The sequence below is a fragment of the Amyelois transitella genome, chromosome 18 (genome assembly GCF_032362555.1).
Source record: "Amyelois transitella isolate CPQ chromosome 18, ilAmyTran1.1, whole genome shotgun sequence".
Lineage (NCBI taxonomy): Eukaryota > Metazoa > Arthropoda > Insecta > Lepidoptera > Pyralidae > Amyelois > Amyelois transitella.
This window is the reverse complement of record NC_083521.1, coordinates 7,426,542-7,444,024: the sequence shown is the minus strand read 5'-3', so window position 1 is coordinate 7,444,024 and position 17,483 is coordinate 7,426,542. Positions and strand designations below refer to the sequence as shown.

At 39.3% G+C, this 17,483-nt stretch overlaps 2 protein-coding genes across 2 annotated transcripts in view; both read right to left on the bottom strand.

Moving 5' to 3' along the window:
- Nucleotides 1-406: 406 nt before the first annotated feature.
- LOC106129887 (uncharacterized) lies at nt 407-8,520 on the bottom strand. The gene is made up of 7 exons (XM_013328585.2): nt 8,236-8,520; nt 4,141-7,999; nt 3,501-3,692; nt 2,728-2,847; nt 1,881-2,138; nt 1,194-1,382; nt 407-590 (listed from the first exon to the last, which is right to left on the bottom strand). Exons 1-7 carry the CDS (start codon nt 8,358-8,360, stop codon nt 513-515), a joined length of 4,821 nt encoding a protein of 1,606 aa, XP_013184039.2. The 5' UTR covers nt 8,361-8,520; the 3' UTR covers nt 407-512.
- A 1,485-nt stretch (nt 8,521-10,005) lies between these two features.
- The window catches only part of LOC106143331 (dihydrolipoyllysine-residue succinyltransferase component of 2-oxoglutarate dehydrogenase complex, mitochondrial), a 39,803-nt gene continuing 32,325 nt past the window's right edge, over nt 10,006-17,483 (bottom strand). Inside the window, exons 4-11 of the mRNA XM_060949244.1 lie at nt 16,686-16,811; nt 15,394-15,556; nt 14,586-14,768; nt 14,097-14,257; nt 13,498-13,656; nt 12,947-13,080; nt 12,328-12,485; nt 10,006-10,140 (exon numbers count right to left, since the gene is read on the bottom strand). Of these exons, the coding sequence (XP_060805227.1) occupies nt 10,006-10,140; nt 12,328-12,485; nt 12,947-13,080; nt 13,498-13,656; nt 14,097-14,257; nt 14,586-14,768; nt 15,394-15,556; nt 16,686-16,811 (1,219 nt within the window). The remainder of the gene's footprint in view (nt 10,141-12,327; nt 12,486-12,946; nt 13,081-13,497; nt 13,657-14,096; nt 14,258-14,585; nt 14,769-15,393; nt 15,557-16,685; nt 16,812-17,483) is intronic.

Sequence of the window (17,483 nt, the reverse complement as noted above, 5' to 3'; positions counted from 1 at the left end):
TTGCCTGATTATTTCCCTTCAATTTTCTTCGTGAGGTAAGAAAATTGATGGGTTGACAATATTTTTGGTACCATGTACCAATTATTACTATTACATTACTTCTAGGTTATACTCTGTAGAGGATTCGACCCAGGGGTGCGTCCTTTTAGCGTGATCCTTGATTGGGAAGTAAGGTTATTTAATGACGCGACTCCCATCTGACATCTTTGAAATCTTGGCAGGGGAACATATTCATCTAGTTCGGCTTTAACCATTATTGGATCATGGTAAAAACTGCACTATATGATTCCCTCCTAAGTCGTCTCTTACGACATCCATGAGAAAGGTTCTATTCTCAAGTGCCGAGAACCACAAGGAACAATGCGATTAAATGTGTTAACCTTTTATCTTAAAGAAAACAAAATAATACAACTAATTAAACTCTTTTATTATATACAATGTATATCCTAAAAAATAAGTATATTACTTTATTTTAAAATTAAAGGTGAGATTTCATCTAACCAGGTAAATATTTACAAAATCATTTCTTGCAGTATGGTAAGTGGGATTTTCCATATGTGCAGGCCCCTATCTTTGTACCCAGCTATTATCTGTGAACAAAAAAAATACATGAGTTAACCTATTTGATTACATATACCTTCCTGAATCGTTATTTTACCATCGCGGCATTATTTTAAACATTTATACATTTGTTATTTTTAGGACTCAAACCATTGTTTAACGGAAATATAGACGAAAGTAACCTTTTTTCCGTTTCGTTCCATTTCATTCTCCCGTTGATAGCAATATAATCCTGGGATCTCGTAGCTGTGGCCAAGATATGAGTACACTTTCGACCATCAAGTGTCGTAGTACTTAAAAATAAGCTACGGAACAGAAGAAAACGGCACTAATATTGCTCCCCACGATAGCAAGAGACAGCAACATGATCCCCAGGCCTCGTAGCTCTCGGTACACGTGCACTCATTTATTGAAGCACATTTCTAAGAAGCTACGGATCAGAAAGAGACGGCACTAACCTTGCTCCCCACGATAGCAAGAGACAGTAGCATGATCCCTGGGCCTGGTAATTGAGTCGAAGGCCTAGGTTCGATCTCTTGGTACAAAGTGCACTTATGCGTCGTAGCACACATCTTATAAGCTACAACATGAAAACGGCGTAGCACTACGAATAAGAAAGAGACGGCACTAACCTTGCTCCCCACGATAGCAAGAGACAGCAGCATGATTCCCGGGCCTCGTAGCTGAGCCAAAGGCCTGGGTTCGCTCTCTCTGTACACGTAAACGCAGCCGTCATAGCAGCCGGCAAACAGTAAGCCGCCACTCGCTCTAAGACAGACCACGCCTTTACCACCCTCGTGGGTAGCCACGTGGCTGCTTGTCTGCAGACAAAATACATTTAAATCGTTTTTTTTTTAAATTACGTACGTGAAATAAGGTGTTAGTAGAAACAGACCAATGATAATACTCTAATAAATGAATAATTTGATGATTAGACAATTCTCAGCTATTCATACCTTCCTTCTGAGATATAAGTTACCAGGTTCGAACCCTGATTGATGATTGTTAACGATCATCTTACCTGGTTTAAGTTAAGGTGGGCTATTACTTTTAGTCATCGATGGATAACACAAGGAATTTTCGAACTCGCTATGTTACTCGGTCAATTTCTGTGATTTGCCTCATATTTATTAATACTTTGCATCTACAATGTGACGTCTTAAATCTGGGCTGCAAGTTCTTGAGAGTCCAAAGAGAAAGTTCGTTTCTCATCATGCCTGACCAGCATTCGAACTCGGGACCTCCGGGGTTACAGACAAGCGTATTACCGCTGCGCCACAGAGGCCGTTTATACAAGTTAGTTCACAAAATATACTCACAGCATAATCAAAAACGTGTATCTGATGGCTGCTCGTGCCGCAGAACACCTTTCCATCTTCATACAGCAAACTGTACACAGTCATCTTCGGTCCGCTTAGTGTCCTCAACAGGAGCCCTGTTTGGGCATCTTTGACGGTCACATCTTCAGATCTAGCGGCCACGAGCAACACTTTCCTTGGACCTTCCTTCATGGCCCGCAACGCTAAGATTGATTGCTCGGAGAATTTCACCGTACTCACTGGTATTAGCATGTTGTTCTGAAAAATTTATAAATAAATAAAATTTGAAATGATGGAAAGAGGGTTTTCTGAGGAAGGTATCTATAAATATTGTAGCTATCCATGCGAAGCTGGGGCGGTTGCTAGTTATAAAATAGAAGAGACACACAGTAAGATTCTGTATTAATTCTCTTGACTTATCTGGCTTTATCTTTAGAATTATTTTTTTTATTCAATATTTGATTAGGCATTTGTCTTCCATCTCATTTGATGGTAAGTGACGATGAAGGTTATCATGTTACCTATCCAAGAGATTATTATTACTCATTTATTTTACTTTTGCTGAGTTGGGAGTGAGGAAGCTGGATAATTTCAGCTGCCACACCATAAGAAATAAAACAAACATCATATAAATGTGAAGATCAATAGATTAAAATGGCGATGGGCACTGTGCAGGATATACTTCAAGGGGAAATGAAAAACGCAGCAAGATAATCACTCAGTGGTATCGCCGATGAGGCAAAAGGCGGAGAGGAAGGTCACTAAAGCGATGAGATGAAGACATAAGATAGCTTGCTGATGGTGTATAGATAGTAAGATGATTTTCATTGGAAAGTAGTAGACATACCTTACACTCAAACTGTAAAACAAATCCAGTTCTCGTGCCGACGAAAACGGTGTCCCACGCGCGGTCCATTGACTGTATCGGACTGAGAACATTGCACTCGGGCCCCTTTTCCATGCCGGTCTGGAAAAAAAAAGAAATATTACATGAAAAAAAAATATTTTATTACAGTTGATTTATCTTTTACTTACTAAAAATTAGCTATAAATATATGACGGCCTCTGAGGCGCAGCGGTAGTGTGCTTGTATGTGGCACTAGAGGGGTCGGGTTCGAATTACAGCCAGGGTATGATGAGAAACTTCCTCTGATTTTCCTGGGTCTTGGATGTTTATCTTTATAAGTATTTATTATAAAATATAGCATCGTTGAGTTAGTATCTCGTAACACAAGTCTGAAACTTACTTATGGGTTTCCAGGTGATACATATGCCATTCAAAATATCTAGTTTTTTATCAGATAAGTAGTGACATGAATTAAAGACTACATTTACCTGGATGACTAATTGATGGGAGGAAGAGGAAAATATGGTAACAAGCTACAACTAGAGGTCTAAAAAGCCAGGTTTATTAACCTTATCTTGGATTTACACTCAGAATCTGGGAAGACAAACAGTTACCACACATTATGATCTCGCTGCTTTATTTTTATTCCTATCCTTTTCTCTTTCCGCACACCATGACAGTGACAGCATGCGTGGTTACTTCGGAGCTCATGACTAATAAAAACTATAACTCTTCGTTAACAAACCGAGCATAATAATAGTTCCAGAAATTACCTCCAGATCGTAGTACCGTATCCTGGAGTCCAGCGAGCCCGTGTAGACGATGGTCTCGTACTTGTCGCGCACGATGTTGAGGCACGTGACCGGCTGGTTGTACCCGCGCAGGGTTGCCAGCAGCTGGCCGTCCCCGCTGTAGTGGTACACGTTGCCGTCTAAGCACGCCGCAAGGAAGCTGTTATCTACGCACTGGAATAAGTAATTATTATTTATTTTATTTATTATCGTTACAAAAAAAAAGAAACAACACATAATGCATTAGGTTAAAACCACAAAGGTTTGTTGTGTATTGAAAATCTTATTAGGATTTGTCAGATTATTGGTTTAAAAAATATATAAAATAAAATATATTGATATCTCGCTCGTAATAGAGGCCAGTTCAGTTCTTGGGTTTAAATGGCGTGCGAGATTCAACACAAATTTGAACTTCTACACAGGTAAGTACTTATTACTGTACTTATATTATAATATAAATGATTAAGTCTTTTCTTTTTGATTGAGCGTTTCAGTTTGGTCAAAAATGATTTTGTATCTCTTTTTTTGTCCTTTTCCGCATATAACTCGGATGCAACCGGAACTTAAACCAGGAGGAAAACAATGTTAATGTATGTATGAAAGCTTACAAATTTTTTCTTACCTCTAACGCGAGTACTGCATCAGGATTTGATGTCACAGTGTAAGCATCACGGCGGAGAGTCTCATCTGTGGAGAAGTCATACATCTTGCATTGAACATCCGTGTGAGTCGGTTGTGCCATTGCAGTCTCTTCTATCGACGACTGACTGTTATCAAGTATAATTTCCTCACTCACAGATATATCCACTCTCTCGCTTACGTCCTTTTCATTATGCTTGCCATCGTAAGCATCCCCAATCACTATATCCTCCGAAACATCCAACATATCAAAATGGATGTCATTGACTGAATCAACGTTGACTGTCTCCTGTATGGTCTCTTCTCTCTCTGGTGCAGTGTACATTGAGTTGATTTCTGTATCCGCAAACAACGGTACTGTCTCAACAATAACTGCTGGTTCTTCAACAACCTTTTCTAAAACTGATTCAGAATTAATGCCTTTATTATTTAAATAATTCTCAATCTCATCCCTATGTAATAATACACAACATTCTTTTAGATGTAAACCTTCTGGTGTGATTATTGTTTCTTTCACTGGTTTATTCTTCATAAAATTAAATTTTCTTTTCTTTGAAGATTTCTTCTTAGATTTTGATATCTGTTTTAGCGACTTTTTCTTAGGTTTCATTGGCGAACTTTCTAAATCATCAAGAGATATTATGTCTTCTAGTGGTCTATCATCTGTGATGATCTGCTCTATGAGCGATATATTTGGTTCTTTCCTTTTCTTATTTTTCTGCAATAGTGGGCTCCTTGGATTCGTTCTTTCTCGCGCCGTTACTTTTTGCCGATGGTTCTTTTTGCCTTTAGGACTTTCAAATGCATCATCATCTACAGTCTCAAATGCAATTTGTTCAAGTTCTTCAACAGGTATACTTGTGAAGTTTGCAACAATTACGTCTTCAGATTCGGACAAATTTGCATCTTGTTCCTTATCTTCTACGTAAGGCGCCACATTTAAAACTGTCATTCCTAATGATTGAGTTGTATCCTTTGACTCTAGTGAACTGTACAGTTTGAATTTCTCTTGTAACAAAACTTGTATTTCTAAGTCAATCTCCTTCATTCTCTCAAAAGCATCAGTCGACTTTGGACCTGGCTTTTCAGACAGTACAGGATCTGTCTGGGTTGCTTTTACAGACATTTTCTTCTTTTCAGTTTGACTAAAACGAGAAGTGCTCTTCTTGCTTTCAAAAGTTTGTGTTTCTTTGGATATCAATTTATTTGTGTTAAGCATATTTTTCTTCACTCTAATAACAGGCAAGGCAGTTTTATTTTCATCAGGCAATTTATCTGGTGTCTTAGGTGGTAATGCTGTATTCCTATTAGATTGATGCATACTTACTTTTCGTGCCTGTTCAGAAAACATATCTATGTGCTTTAATTTACTCTTATGATCTGATTTATCTGATTTGTGGGGTTGACTACTACTATTGTTACTTGTATTATGAGTTTTAGGACTAACTATGGAATGACTGGATGAAGTAGAGTGGTGTCTTTTCTTTGTACCCTCCCGCTTTATTTCTCTGGAAGCACTTGATTGCTCTTTTCTCTTCACATACTTATCTGAATAACCTTTGTCTGTAGATTCCCCCTTATTGGTATCTTTTTCTGACATCTTACTATGTTCATCTTTTGAGAAAAATAAATTAAATATAGATTTAGCAGCTTCAGCACATTTTTCATTATTATTCTTTTTAGCAGCACAATCATTCACATTTATTATTATATTTTTGTTTAATATTTGCTTATTTAGCTCAGATTGATTTGGTTCACTTTTTTTACGCTTTTCTTTTCGATGCGATGGACGCTGGTCTAATGACCTTTTGCGTGAACTGGAAGATGAAGACTTTTTGATTATTGTGCTGTTATTGTCATTTTCAGAGTTTTCAACTTTTTGATCCAAGTTCTTTTGTGAACTCTCTTGATCATCTTTATTATCCAAAGGTTTATCGTCATTGATTTTAATTGCTGGTGTAACACCACATTCCTTTTTTATTTGAACACTATTTTCTGTATTCTTTTCTGGTGTGATGTTGAGTTCATGTTTAACTTGAAATTCCTTTTTAGGTGTAATACTGGCAACTTCTTTAATACTTGGTATTATTTCAAGTGGTGATTGTGCTATATTCAACAACTGATTATCAATTTCTTTTTTGATGTCATTGGAATGTTGGCTAGGAATTTCTATATCGTTTGTTGTTGCAGGTGGAGATTTGGACCTACTACTAGTTACTGAAGGTTGGGGACTAGCATCATAACTTTGTATGAAATTGTGGTCAACTGCAACATGATATTGCTTATCCAAGTCAGCAAATGGGTCTTCTTCTTCTGAAAATTGATCAGCATTACTGTCAAAGATAGGCAACGGTTCACTTTGTGCCGGTTCTTCATAGGATTTCCTATCAATACTTCTTCTGTGCTGTTGTTCTCTCAAAGGCATGTCAGGTAGAGAATATGGATTTTCATTTGATTTTCTTTCTGCACTCAATCTTGATAAACGTCGCTGTTCCATACTGACTCTTCTTTCTTGACTCTTATTTCTTTGTACACTGGGTGGCCTTCGATGAAAGAGTTGTTCAGTAGGCTGAGCATCAACTTGATATTCAGTTTTGGTATTAATTTCTGGATTCAGCAATTCATAATTTTGTGGATCATTTTGTTCATATGGGTATTCATTATAAATATCAGCATTATCTGTGTTATTACCATACTGGTCTACTGCATAGCAGTCAGAGCGACCTCCAGTATTATCATGTGGCTGTTCATAATAATTGTCTAATTGCAACACTTTACTCAGCTCTTCCATGACTAAAGGCTTAATATCTTCTAGAAACACTGTGTCCTGTGGATCTAAAATACATTGCATTTGCTTCATGAAGGTGTCTTCATAAATAGTGTTATTATCATTATTAATGAAGTCACTAGAAGTGGTCAGTGATTTTTCTGCAACAGATCTCAAATGCCTATTCAAACTGTTTTGTGACTCTGTTATTAAACTGCTTATAGCATATTCAAACTTATTTGAGGAATTAGGATTGTCCATAAGTTTATGAATTTTAGCCTTATCCATTTTAAATAATTGATGGACAATTTTATTTTTCATTTTGTCACAATTATTTTGGACATGTTGCTTATGTCGCTGCACTCTCTTCTTGGCAGGTGGCTCCCGAGTAGTTTGATATATACCAGGATCCTGAACACTGCTCTCTTGGTGTTCTAAACTATGGTTATTCAGTTCAGTTTCACAGTGAGGCTGAGGTTCGTTTCTGCTTAGCAAGCGTTTACGGACAAGGTCAACTGTGTCATCAACAGAGCGACTAAAACTATTAGAATCATCAATACCAGATCCTGGATTTCCTCCATAATGATCAGAAGCTGGTGGTCTGTGACCAATGTAGTCAGATGTAGGTAATTTCCCACTGTCTGTTATATCAGGTCTATAAGATTTATTTTGATTTCTCTCAGCATATCTATCTTCATTTTGATATCTCCTTTTATCTTCATTTTGACTCCAAACTGGTGTTCTATGATGACTGTATGGCTCCCGAGTTTTTGTAGTTGTCATCAACTGTCTATGATCAACATCTCCCATACTATTAAGATATGGCTCTGATTGAATGATATTATGATAATTTCTTGGTTCTTGATATTGGGAGTAATTTGAGCCATCACCATGGCGCCTTTGAGAGTGTGCATAGTTTCCTCTCTGGCTCTGGAAATCCCTGTCATGTCTTTGGTTACTCGATTGGTTATTATGTCTGTATTTATTTCTATCATGGTGTTCGGAAGGACTGTAGTTTAATTCAGGTCTAGTTATTAATGGCAGTATTTCTTTGAACCGAGAAGGTGGCGCGAATCTGAAAATTAAGGTTTTAATAATTAAATTTCTACTAAAACTGCTGTCATTGAGAAATATTGTATTCTATTGAATAAATTATGATTGTTAGACATAACTCAAGTAAGTTTCACATATCATATTACAGTGTAGAATTCTAAAGCAAGATTTGTTTGTTAGTAGGTAGGTATTTACGAAGTGTTTGTGCATATGATGAAATTGTAAGATTAAGGAGTAAAAGGAAAAGGCAATGTTTACCTAGGTGTGTCTAGCAATCCAAAGTTTCTTGGAGGCCTAAAATGCGGTGTGCCGCCACTTCTAGGTCTAAAATGTCTAGTATTTTCGCCCCGCCATCCACCAATGCCTGGATGACCTCGTCTCATGATGTCACAATTATTTCATAATACAAGCAAAACACTCAGAGAATAAAGTTTATTATAATTTTGGATCACGATCAACACCGCTTCGCGCTTAAAAATATAAATAAGCGATAAAAACAATGCTTGATCGATGTCGCGCTAACAAAAATATAGCGGCCATTTGTATTTGTCAACTGTCAATTTGACATATTGAAAATGATTGCCCGGAAAATAAAATATTTGTAGCCAAGAACATAATGTCATACAGTAGTGTGTCTGTTCACGATCTGGTGATGGTGGGTATAATCCCAATCCCAACTATATACTTTATAAGGAGTCGCGAGATTTTTAAACCAGCATAAATATATGTCTTTTTTAAGCTATATTTTAATTAATAATTTTAGGTGAGTTTTCATAAACAGATACAATATACGATAGTTTTTATTATTCTCTATCTACACATTATTTTTAAATCACTAGATTTTCCGTAAAGTGTTCCACAAAACTGTATTGGCAGTATAATGCCAAATTAAGTTGTTTGGCTTGTTACTTAAAGTTTGTTGTCTCTTCAGGCGTTATTTACTAAATCAATCTTCTTTAAATTTTGCATATATCTGGAGAATGTCATAGGGTAGTTTTCATCCCGGTAAAACATATATATATGCGGAAAACCCATTATTATTTTGTAAGTGGCGCTGTGATCAAGCGGGGAAGTTGCGTGTGAAAGCTAGTAATAGTAAAAGGCCCCGAGGCTAAAGACGAGAGAGGGTCTTTAGACTCGGGGCCTTCGGTCGGATGTCGGGCAGTGGAAAATACTTTTACAGAGCCTTTCCATAGTCTGAATATTCCCTAGGTATCCGGCACAGGACAGTATACTTGCAGTCCAGTTTTCCTGAATGAAAAGACCGACTGGTTCTTTATCTGGTTTTAATGTTGATATCTTATTTCTTATAAAAAAAAAACATACATATTTTATATCTAGTAGGTATATAAAGAAAAGACAGAGGCAAATAAAATAACCAATTTAATATTTAATTAGGTAAATATAGATACCTATATGAGTATTTTTACACATTTGTACAACAAATACTGCAATTAAACGTAGGTTCTAAGTAGAAAATAAGTATTTTTTATTTAACACAATTTCATTTCAACTAGTGGCCCAGACTGTACTCCTGTGTAGTAAGTGCACATCTTGGCAAAGAATTCTTTTTACAGCCACCTTACAGAAACTCATGCTGTTAACCTCCAGTATTTTACTATCTATCACATAACTTTTCATGTTGAAAAACATAATATTCTCCTTTTTCTATCTTAAGATCAAATAGAGAGATACCTATTTTGAACAAAGGCATGGGTATGTTTAGTCAACGTTCGTGAATAAGCCTCTTGAGGCTTTGTAACGTTGTAAGGGGTAAATACAAAAATGGGCACTGCAACTCACGCGAGATTCTCGCGGGAACGCAAGAAATACACGAGAAACGAGAATGTGGAACCGATTCAAACACCGCGCAATAAAGTAGAGTAATATGAGATCGTTTCATTAGGCTCCCTCTTCTTCTGCGCAAACAGTGAGCTTATTAATTGCCTCGTAACATTCTAATTCTACAAACAGCCAGCTACTTAATTCTCGTACGATATTGTTATCCTTCACCGTAAACGTTTTAGTCTATACTCCCGCGAGGATAGATGTTGGGTCTTCGACACCAGCCTTGATTTTCCTCAAGAAAAACACAGCTTCGCGCCCGTCTATCAGTCTGTGGTCATATGATAGAGCCAGATACATCATGGGTCGTATTTCAATCTGAAAAGAAAATTCATTCTTATAAATTTAAATATATACATAGGATACGATAGGGGTGAAGACGCGGGCGAAAGCTAGTTTATCAAAGACATTAATTTACCTTGCTTCTATATTTAGGTACCTTTGTTCAGTACCATGTGGTTTAATGGGATAGGATCACTCCATCTATTATCCATGGATGTTTTAAAAGGCGATGTAAATGTAGGAACACGAGGACATCCTGGCCCCGAAGCACTAGGGGGGTAGAAGCTAAGTAGGGGGTGAAACTGGTCTCTCTCATCTTTGGGCATTCCCCAATGATGAGCGTTCTGGCTCGCGTTCAGGAGGCAATCGGATTACTGTGTGCATCCAAAAGCGTCACCAAAAAGCAACGTCAGGAGGTCACCCAAATACTGACGGACATCGGCGCGCAAACCAGCGCCTTCGTGGGTACCATTAACAGGTGTTGCACATGTATACCCAACCTGAATGTCACAAAGGAGACTCAAACCGACCGAGTTCGCTCTCTCCCAGCTGAGCCGTCCAACACACCCACCGACCAATCCCTCTCCGAGGCAACTGTTAATCTCATCAGAGAAACTATTCAAGAGGAAATGGGAAAGCTCAGGGAGGCCCAATCATCAACACCGATGAGCTATGCCGGCGTTGCGTCAATGGGTGGATCCCGAGGCGCCGCCCCCGCTAGCGCTACTGCTACCGCCACCACTAGCCCGCGGCTGGCAGGAGCCGCCCTCCCATCACCAAACCGGCCATGATTATCGCTCCGATACAGGAATCCTCATCTAGGCAACAAACAATGGAGGCTCTTAGAGAGGGGATTAACTTCAGGAAGGCTAAATATGCCCCAACGAACATCAAGGCTGTTTCAAACAACAAATTCCGCGTCGAATTTGACTGCGATCGTGATAGGGACGACGCCATCCAGCGCCTGTCGACCTCAAACAAAATCGCAGCGGAGCCGGCGCGGAAACTGTCACCTATGCTCATTCTGAAGGGTGTCCCGAAGGAAATTCCTTCCGATCAATTAAGGGACATAATCGCCGAGCAAAACAGCGACCTCACTCCCCTCATTGAGAGCCCCCATGATTTGCGCCTCCGCTTCCTGCGAAACAACCGCAACCCTAAGCTTTACAACGCTGTGTTCATGGCAAGCCCCAGGGTGTGGCGAGCGGCCACTGCAGCCGAAAGAGTCTGTGTTGACTACCTTAGGGTTCATATTAGTGACTTTTCTCCGTTCTTGCAGTGTTTCAAGTGCCTTCAGTTTGGACACACCCAGGCGAAATGCACCGCAACCGAACCAGCCCCATGCGCCTTTTGCGCCTTAAACGGTCACACGGTCAAGGACTGCCCCTCGGCGGCCAAAAAAGCAAAACCCAGGTGCACCAATTGCGTTTCACATAATAACAAATTCAAAACCAATGTGTCGGTAACGCACCAAGCGATCTCAGCGGAATGCCCGAGGCTGCGAGCCATGAGGGATAGAATCCTGGACCGTGTTGACTACGGATAGTGTGAATATCAAATATAAGTATAATATAATAATATAAATATGTGTAATAAATAAGTAAATAAAAAGTATATATATAACAAAACAGTCGTGACGTCGAAACAAATAAGAAAAGCGTTGGCCAACTGATTTGGTTTGTATCAAATGGCAACCAAACCAGAAGGCTACCTCAATAATTTAATCGTATGTGTTTCATAAAACTTAATATAATTCATTATATATCATTATAATATAAATATATGTAGGAATACATCATAAGTCATTTGTGACACCTAAACAAATAAAGCAGTGGCCAACTGGTTTGAAATGCATCAAATGGCAATCAAACCAGAAGGCTACCTCAATAATTCCAATAAAGATAGTTCAACTAAATTTACTATAATTTAAATAATATGATAAATATTTAGGAATACATAATAAACCATTAGCGTCTTCTGAAAAAGTAAAACAAGGGCCGACTAGTTTGATTTGTATCAAATCGCAAACAAACTAGAAAGCCTTTTAAGGACTTAAAAAACAGATGTGATACAACAACATAAAGTTTAAACAAACAAAACTAATAAAAAAAAAAAAAAAAAAAAAAAAAATAGTGTGGAGTACAGAAAAGGTCATCAGGTACTCTTCACGCGGGCGGAGCTGAATTTTTTCAAGTTAACTACCATTGATTTTTAAATATTTACCTTGCCTCCAATGACGACAGGCCGCTGGAATATCGCATGCATGCCCAAAATGGCCGACTGGGGCAGGTTGATGATAGGCATGGAGAGCAAGGAGCCGAATACTCCCCCGTTGCTGATGGTGAACGTGCCACCTTGCATGTCCGCGGGGGTTAACTTGCCTGGACAGAAGTTTATGACATCTAGGTATAATTTCATAAAATGACGTCTGGTCGTCTGAAAATGCTGCAGTGTAGTTTGTTCCGCCGCTTCTTCTGCACATGCGCTTTGGAAGCTTAGTTATACTTACTTATGATAATATTGAAGTGATACCATGTATCCAATTTTGAAAATAAATAATAATATATTCTATTTTATGATTTTACATAGTTACCTATAAAATCATAGGTATAGGAAGGATAGGCAGAGACTACATTTTTCACTTGCCACGATTTTTGCATAGTTATTTAGACCTCATACAAATGTTGAAGTCACAATGTCCTCAATGGGCAGAGAGGAATCCGGAAAGCACAAAAATCACCCACAAATATATATTTTTTTAGTCTAATGTCAAATGGCGCTGGTAGGTATAAAGATTTGAAGCAGGTTTAGTTCTAGCCATTCTAGTTCATAATATACTTACCGGTTCTAGCCTTTTCAGCGAGTGCATTCAGCGCCAGTTCGATTCTCGGGTAGTCCATAGACTCCACGTTCCTCAACACCGGCACCACTAGGCCTCGGGGGGTGGCTACTGCCACTGATATGTCTACGTAATCTCTGAAAATGACATGAATTCTGGTGTTCGACCTTGTTTACAAAAGTGGGATATCAAGCAACTCCAAATCTTCATTCATTCATTACGTCTAAGACTGCTGCTGGACTCTGCTGGCTCTTACTCCAGCAGCAGTAAGAGCCAGCAGTCTTAAAAGACCGACTGGCCACGTTCATCTGTAAGGCTTAATGATAGAATTGAGATTCAAATAGTAACAGGTTACTAGGCCATCGCCCATTAGAAGAATTCCTATTTAGAAGCCTATCCCTTAGTCGCCTTTTACGACATCCATGGGAAAGAGATGGAGTGGTCCTATTCTTTTTCATATTGGTGGCGGGAACCACTCGGCACTTCTCTTTTCTTAAATCTAAATTGTCTCATCTGATTGCTTGCATACACTAAGTATTTAAACTTTCACACACCTATAAATAATATCTTCCCCGATGATAACGCCATTTATGACTGGCTGGTCTATCAGCGCGTTGGCAGATGCTTTCAGGAATGGCGACATGAATGACAGCTTCACTCCGTATTTCTTGACGAACGCGTCCAGGTTCGCTTTCCGGAAGGACATCAGCTTGCTGTAGGAGAGAAAAAAAGAGCAGTTTAAAACCAAATTTATAGCTGTTAGCTGCATGCATAGGTTTTATAGGCCGTCAAACGTGACTTTTTTGGAATTTGGTACATAAATACGAGTAGGTATATGGTATTTGCGTCATTCTGCTGTTCAGTTGAGATAGATTGCAGAGCATAATGTGTAGCAGCTGCTGCTCTTCCCGCACGCATGGTAAAAGTCAATAAAGGGAAAGTATTTTAACTGTGATTCTTCTTTTAGGAAAATGGATTTTATTTTCATCACTTGGGTGGATTAGCCCCGTTATATGTCTTATCGTCTCTGTTTTTATCGCTTAGAATTTCCTCAAAGATGAAGTGAGAGAGAAGATAAATTTCAACGTTCGTGAATATAGCCATTGAACTAATCCGTGAGGGAAAATACAAAGGGATAAACTTGTCGCAGTACCTCATATCGCACTCGTTGAAGGTGGTCAACATGGCAGTGGTGTTCTGGGCTTCCTTCAGCCTCTCAGCGATGCGTTTCCTCATCTTGTTCATGGGCACGGGGTGTTCTGTGCGAGATCCTGATATCGTCTTCGTGGGGTCGCCGATTCTTTGCGCTGCCAACTGAAAATGGCTTTTAGAAATAAGATGATTGCTTGAGTTGTATTTACCGACACAGGTAAGTCTATCTTCCATTTAATTCAAGGGAAAGCTAATAAACTCTGGCATTCTTATATCATTCAGCGATGGGCTAGCAATCGGTCACTTTCTGATTTCAATTCCACAGTTCAGCCATACACAACAAATTCCATCATCATCAACGTTGTTCTTAAACCTTAGTAATTACAATAGCTCTATCGCCTGAAGTAGATCTGTTAGCGACTACTCTGCTTGACGGCAGAGACCTCTGCTTTCGTAGGACATTAAAACAACGAATGTTATCCGTCCTTACAGTAGGTCCAGCGGCTTTAGCAGGCCCCTTGGCGACTGATACAGCCGCGGGCTTGGCAGCTGCCACGGCTGGTTTCGCAGCGGCGGGGGCTGCGGCGGGGGCAGCGGGGGCGGCGGGGGCTGCCGGCGCCGGCGCAGCAGCGGCGGGAGCAGCAGCTGGTGGCGCCACCCCTGTCACGTTGATCTGCAGAGTTTGAGACAATTGTTGAATTTAACGTCTTTAAACGAATAAGTAAGTAGGTATATAAATTAAGAAATAGAAAAGACAATGACGACGGACTCATAAAAAGAATTACAGAAACTGAGGTGGTTATATTTAATTTTTATAGCAGTCACAACTAGTTGCATGTAGGTACCAAAACATACTTAAAGCTTTCGTTGTCAATTTGCCTCCAGTTCATGCTTATGGTGGTTTTACCTAAAAATTTAATCTAAATAATCCCGTCGGCTTTTTCCATTATAACACGACCGGGAATCGAACCCGGGACTTTCGGGCTGTGTGGTGTTGGCAGAGTAGAATAGCTCCACCCCCGTATCTTGTCGTGGGTGTCGTAAAAGGCGATTAAGGGATTAAGTGGGGAGGTGGGAAGCAGCGCCTCCTACGCTAATTTGACAACATGGTCCAGAATCAATAGACATTACGGTCACCAATTCGCCTGCCCAGGTTGGTGAGATTTTCCAGCTCATTGCCCATTACCCAGCATTTTTGGGGAAGCCTTAGTCAAGCAGTGACCTTTATTATGCTATTAAATATACTATACTACATGCTAGAGAATTCGACCACTGGTCAATTGAGGTGGACTCATTACCTCGAAGAGTGGCTGTTGCGACTTGACAGCTTCTCCGTTCTTCACCAGCAGCTTGGCGACCGTGCCGTGTCCCGGCGACATGACCGGCAGCGCCGTCTTGTCCGTCTCTATCTCCAGCACCACTTCGTCCATAGCCACGGGGTCTCCTTCTTTCTTTATTAATCTAAATAAATAAATTAATATAATGTTTTATAAGTATTTATTACTAGCTGGGCCCGCGACTTCGTCCGCGTGGAATAGTTATTTTAGGCATCATTGAAGCCCTCAAGGATGTATAATATTCCCCGTTTTTTTTTTCACATTTTCCATGACTTCTTCCCTCTTTAAAGTTGCAGCGTGATGTTATATAGCCTAAAGCATTTCTCGATAAATGGTCTATTCAACACAAAAATAATTTTTCAATTTCAACTAGTAGTTCCTGAGATTAGCGCGTTCAAACAAACAAACTCTTCAGCTTTATAATATTAGTATAGATGGGACATTTCGAACAGTCACATCTTTTGGTTTCACAACATTGACGTCCAATTAATTTTTAAAACTAAGTTAAGTGCCGTTTCCAAAATGTCAGTGCCGAATAAGTTTTAAACAACCTGCACTGCAGCATTTTCTTCAACTCTTTGTGTATTGTGATTACGAATAGATGAAAGATTGTGTCAAGACCAAGTACCCGCGTTCATTGAACTTCAAGCATTCGTTATAGGTTTCTAGCTGTGATGTGAACCCTGGCTATATAGCTATATATGGCCATATATGGCCCATAAGGACTCCCTACAGCACTAAATAAAAGAAAGAAATGGATTTTTCATTGGGCATAAAATCTCTACACTTAAAAATATATAAGGTAGATACAATATAACGGGAATCCTTTCAGGAGTTAAAGGAAACGTCCAGCAGTCACGTTCCACACGTATATTCCTTAAAATACAGGGTATCCCCACATAAAACATTTGCGATAAAATTTTAGCAGTAATGGCGACGAGCCCGCCTCAAATTAGCTGTCGACTAAGACCATGCGCGGTAGGTACTTAAAAATTATTCTAACTTTAGAGATTCAACGATTACAGACAGTATAGAGCGACAAATCAAAAAGTTCTTCAGGTACAAGGCGAAACGTATCCCAACTGCCCACTGATGGGCATTTATTATTACATGGCTCGCATATCATGCAGTTATTTTTAACTTAAGTCCGCGGACTTAATTTCTAGCGACGTCAAGCCAATGTGTTTTGAATTGCTCCCTATTATTGTTGTAAAGTTCTAAGTTTTTACGTTAAAAATTTATTCAACACTTACTTGACATCGCCACTGCTCACAGAATCTGGGAAGTTAGGTGCCTTGACTACCTCGATGCCGTGGAGTTGTGTGGTCGTGTGGATGTGTCTGTGAGTCCATCGTAGCGGTGATAGGAGGGTTCCGTACCTGTTCAATAGGAAACAATTTGGTAATATGTCTGAATACTCGTTCATAGGCTTTGAGATTATTATATGTCGTGTGGTAGAATAGGACCTCTCCATCGCGTTCCTGTAGATGTTGTGAAGGTGACTAAAGATGCCATGTATGGGTAAGGTCCCCCTACAAAGGTTGCGGAGGTGAGACGGGAGTGGATTCGTGTAAAAACTCAACTCCCTACCTAATACAGGATAATGGTTAAAAATTTTCTTCTGGGTTCTTCTCCAAAGTAGTGAGAATGGCAGAGGGATTACACATTCATCTAGTGTATTAAACATTTACCATAAACCAATATAAGTTAGGTTCCCCTGTAATGATTACGGACATCAGACGGGAGTCGCTTCGTGTAAAAACCTGACTTATCCATTCCACTATCATGATCAAAAGGCGCACCTCGTGCTCTTCGTCTGATGATAATTAAAATGATGATGAGGTGATGGTTTAAGACCTTGTCATACTAATGTAATGCAAATGAAAATAATTAGATGTAACTAGGATTACATAACGCCAAGAGAAAGTAATTTTCTTGGTTGGTGGACTGAGTTTTAGTGTATCGATATTTTGTCTCCTATCTAATGCGTCCAGATAATGATAGTCCGGGGGGTTAAATCAACATTGACAAAATATTGTAATAGTGTAATA

Bases quoted from the DNA above. Each gene is read 5' to 3' on its own strand.
- LOC106129887 (XM_013328585.2), bottom strand. From the start codon at position 8,360: ATGAGACGAGGTCATCCAGGCATTGGTGGATGGCGGGGCGAAAATACT. The intron at 8,000-8,235 runs GTAAACATTGCC...CTTAATTTTCAG, and splicing joins GGATTGCTAGACACACCTAG to ATTCGCGCCACCTTCTCGGT. The intron at 1,383-1,880 runs GTGAGTATATTT...TTTTGTCTGCAG, and splicing joins TACACGTTTTTGATTATGCT to ACAAGCAGCCACGTGGCTAC.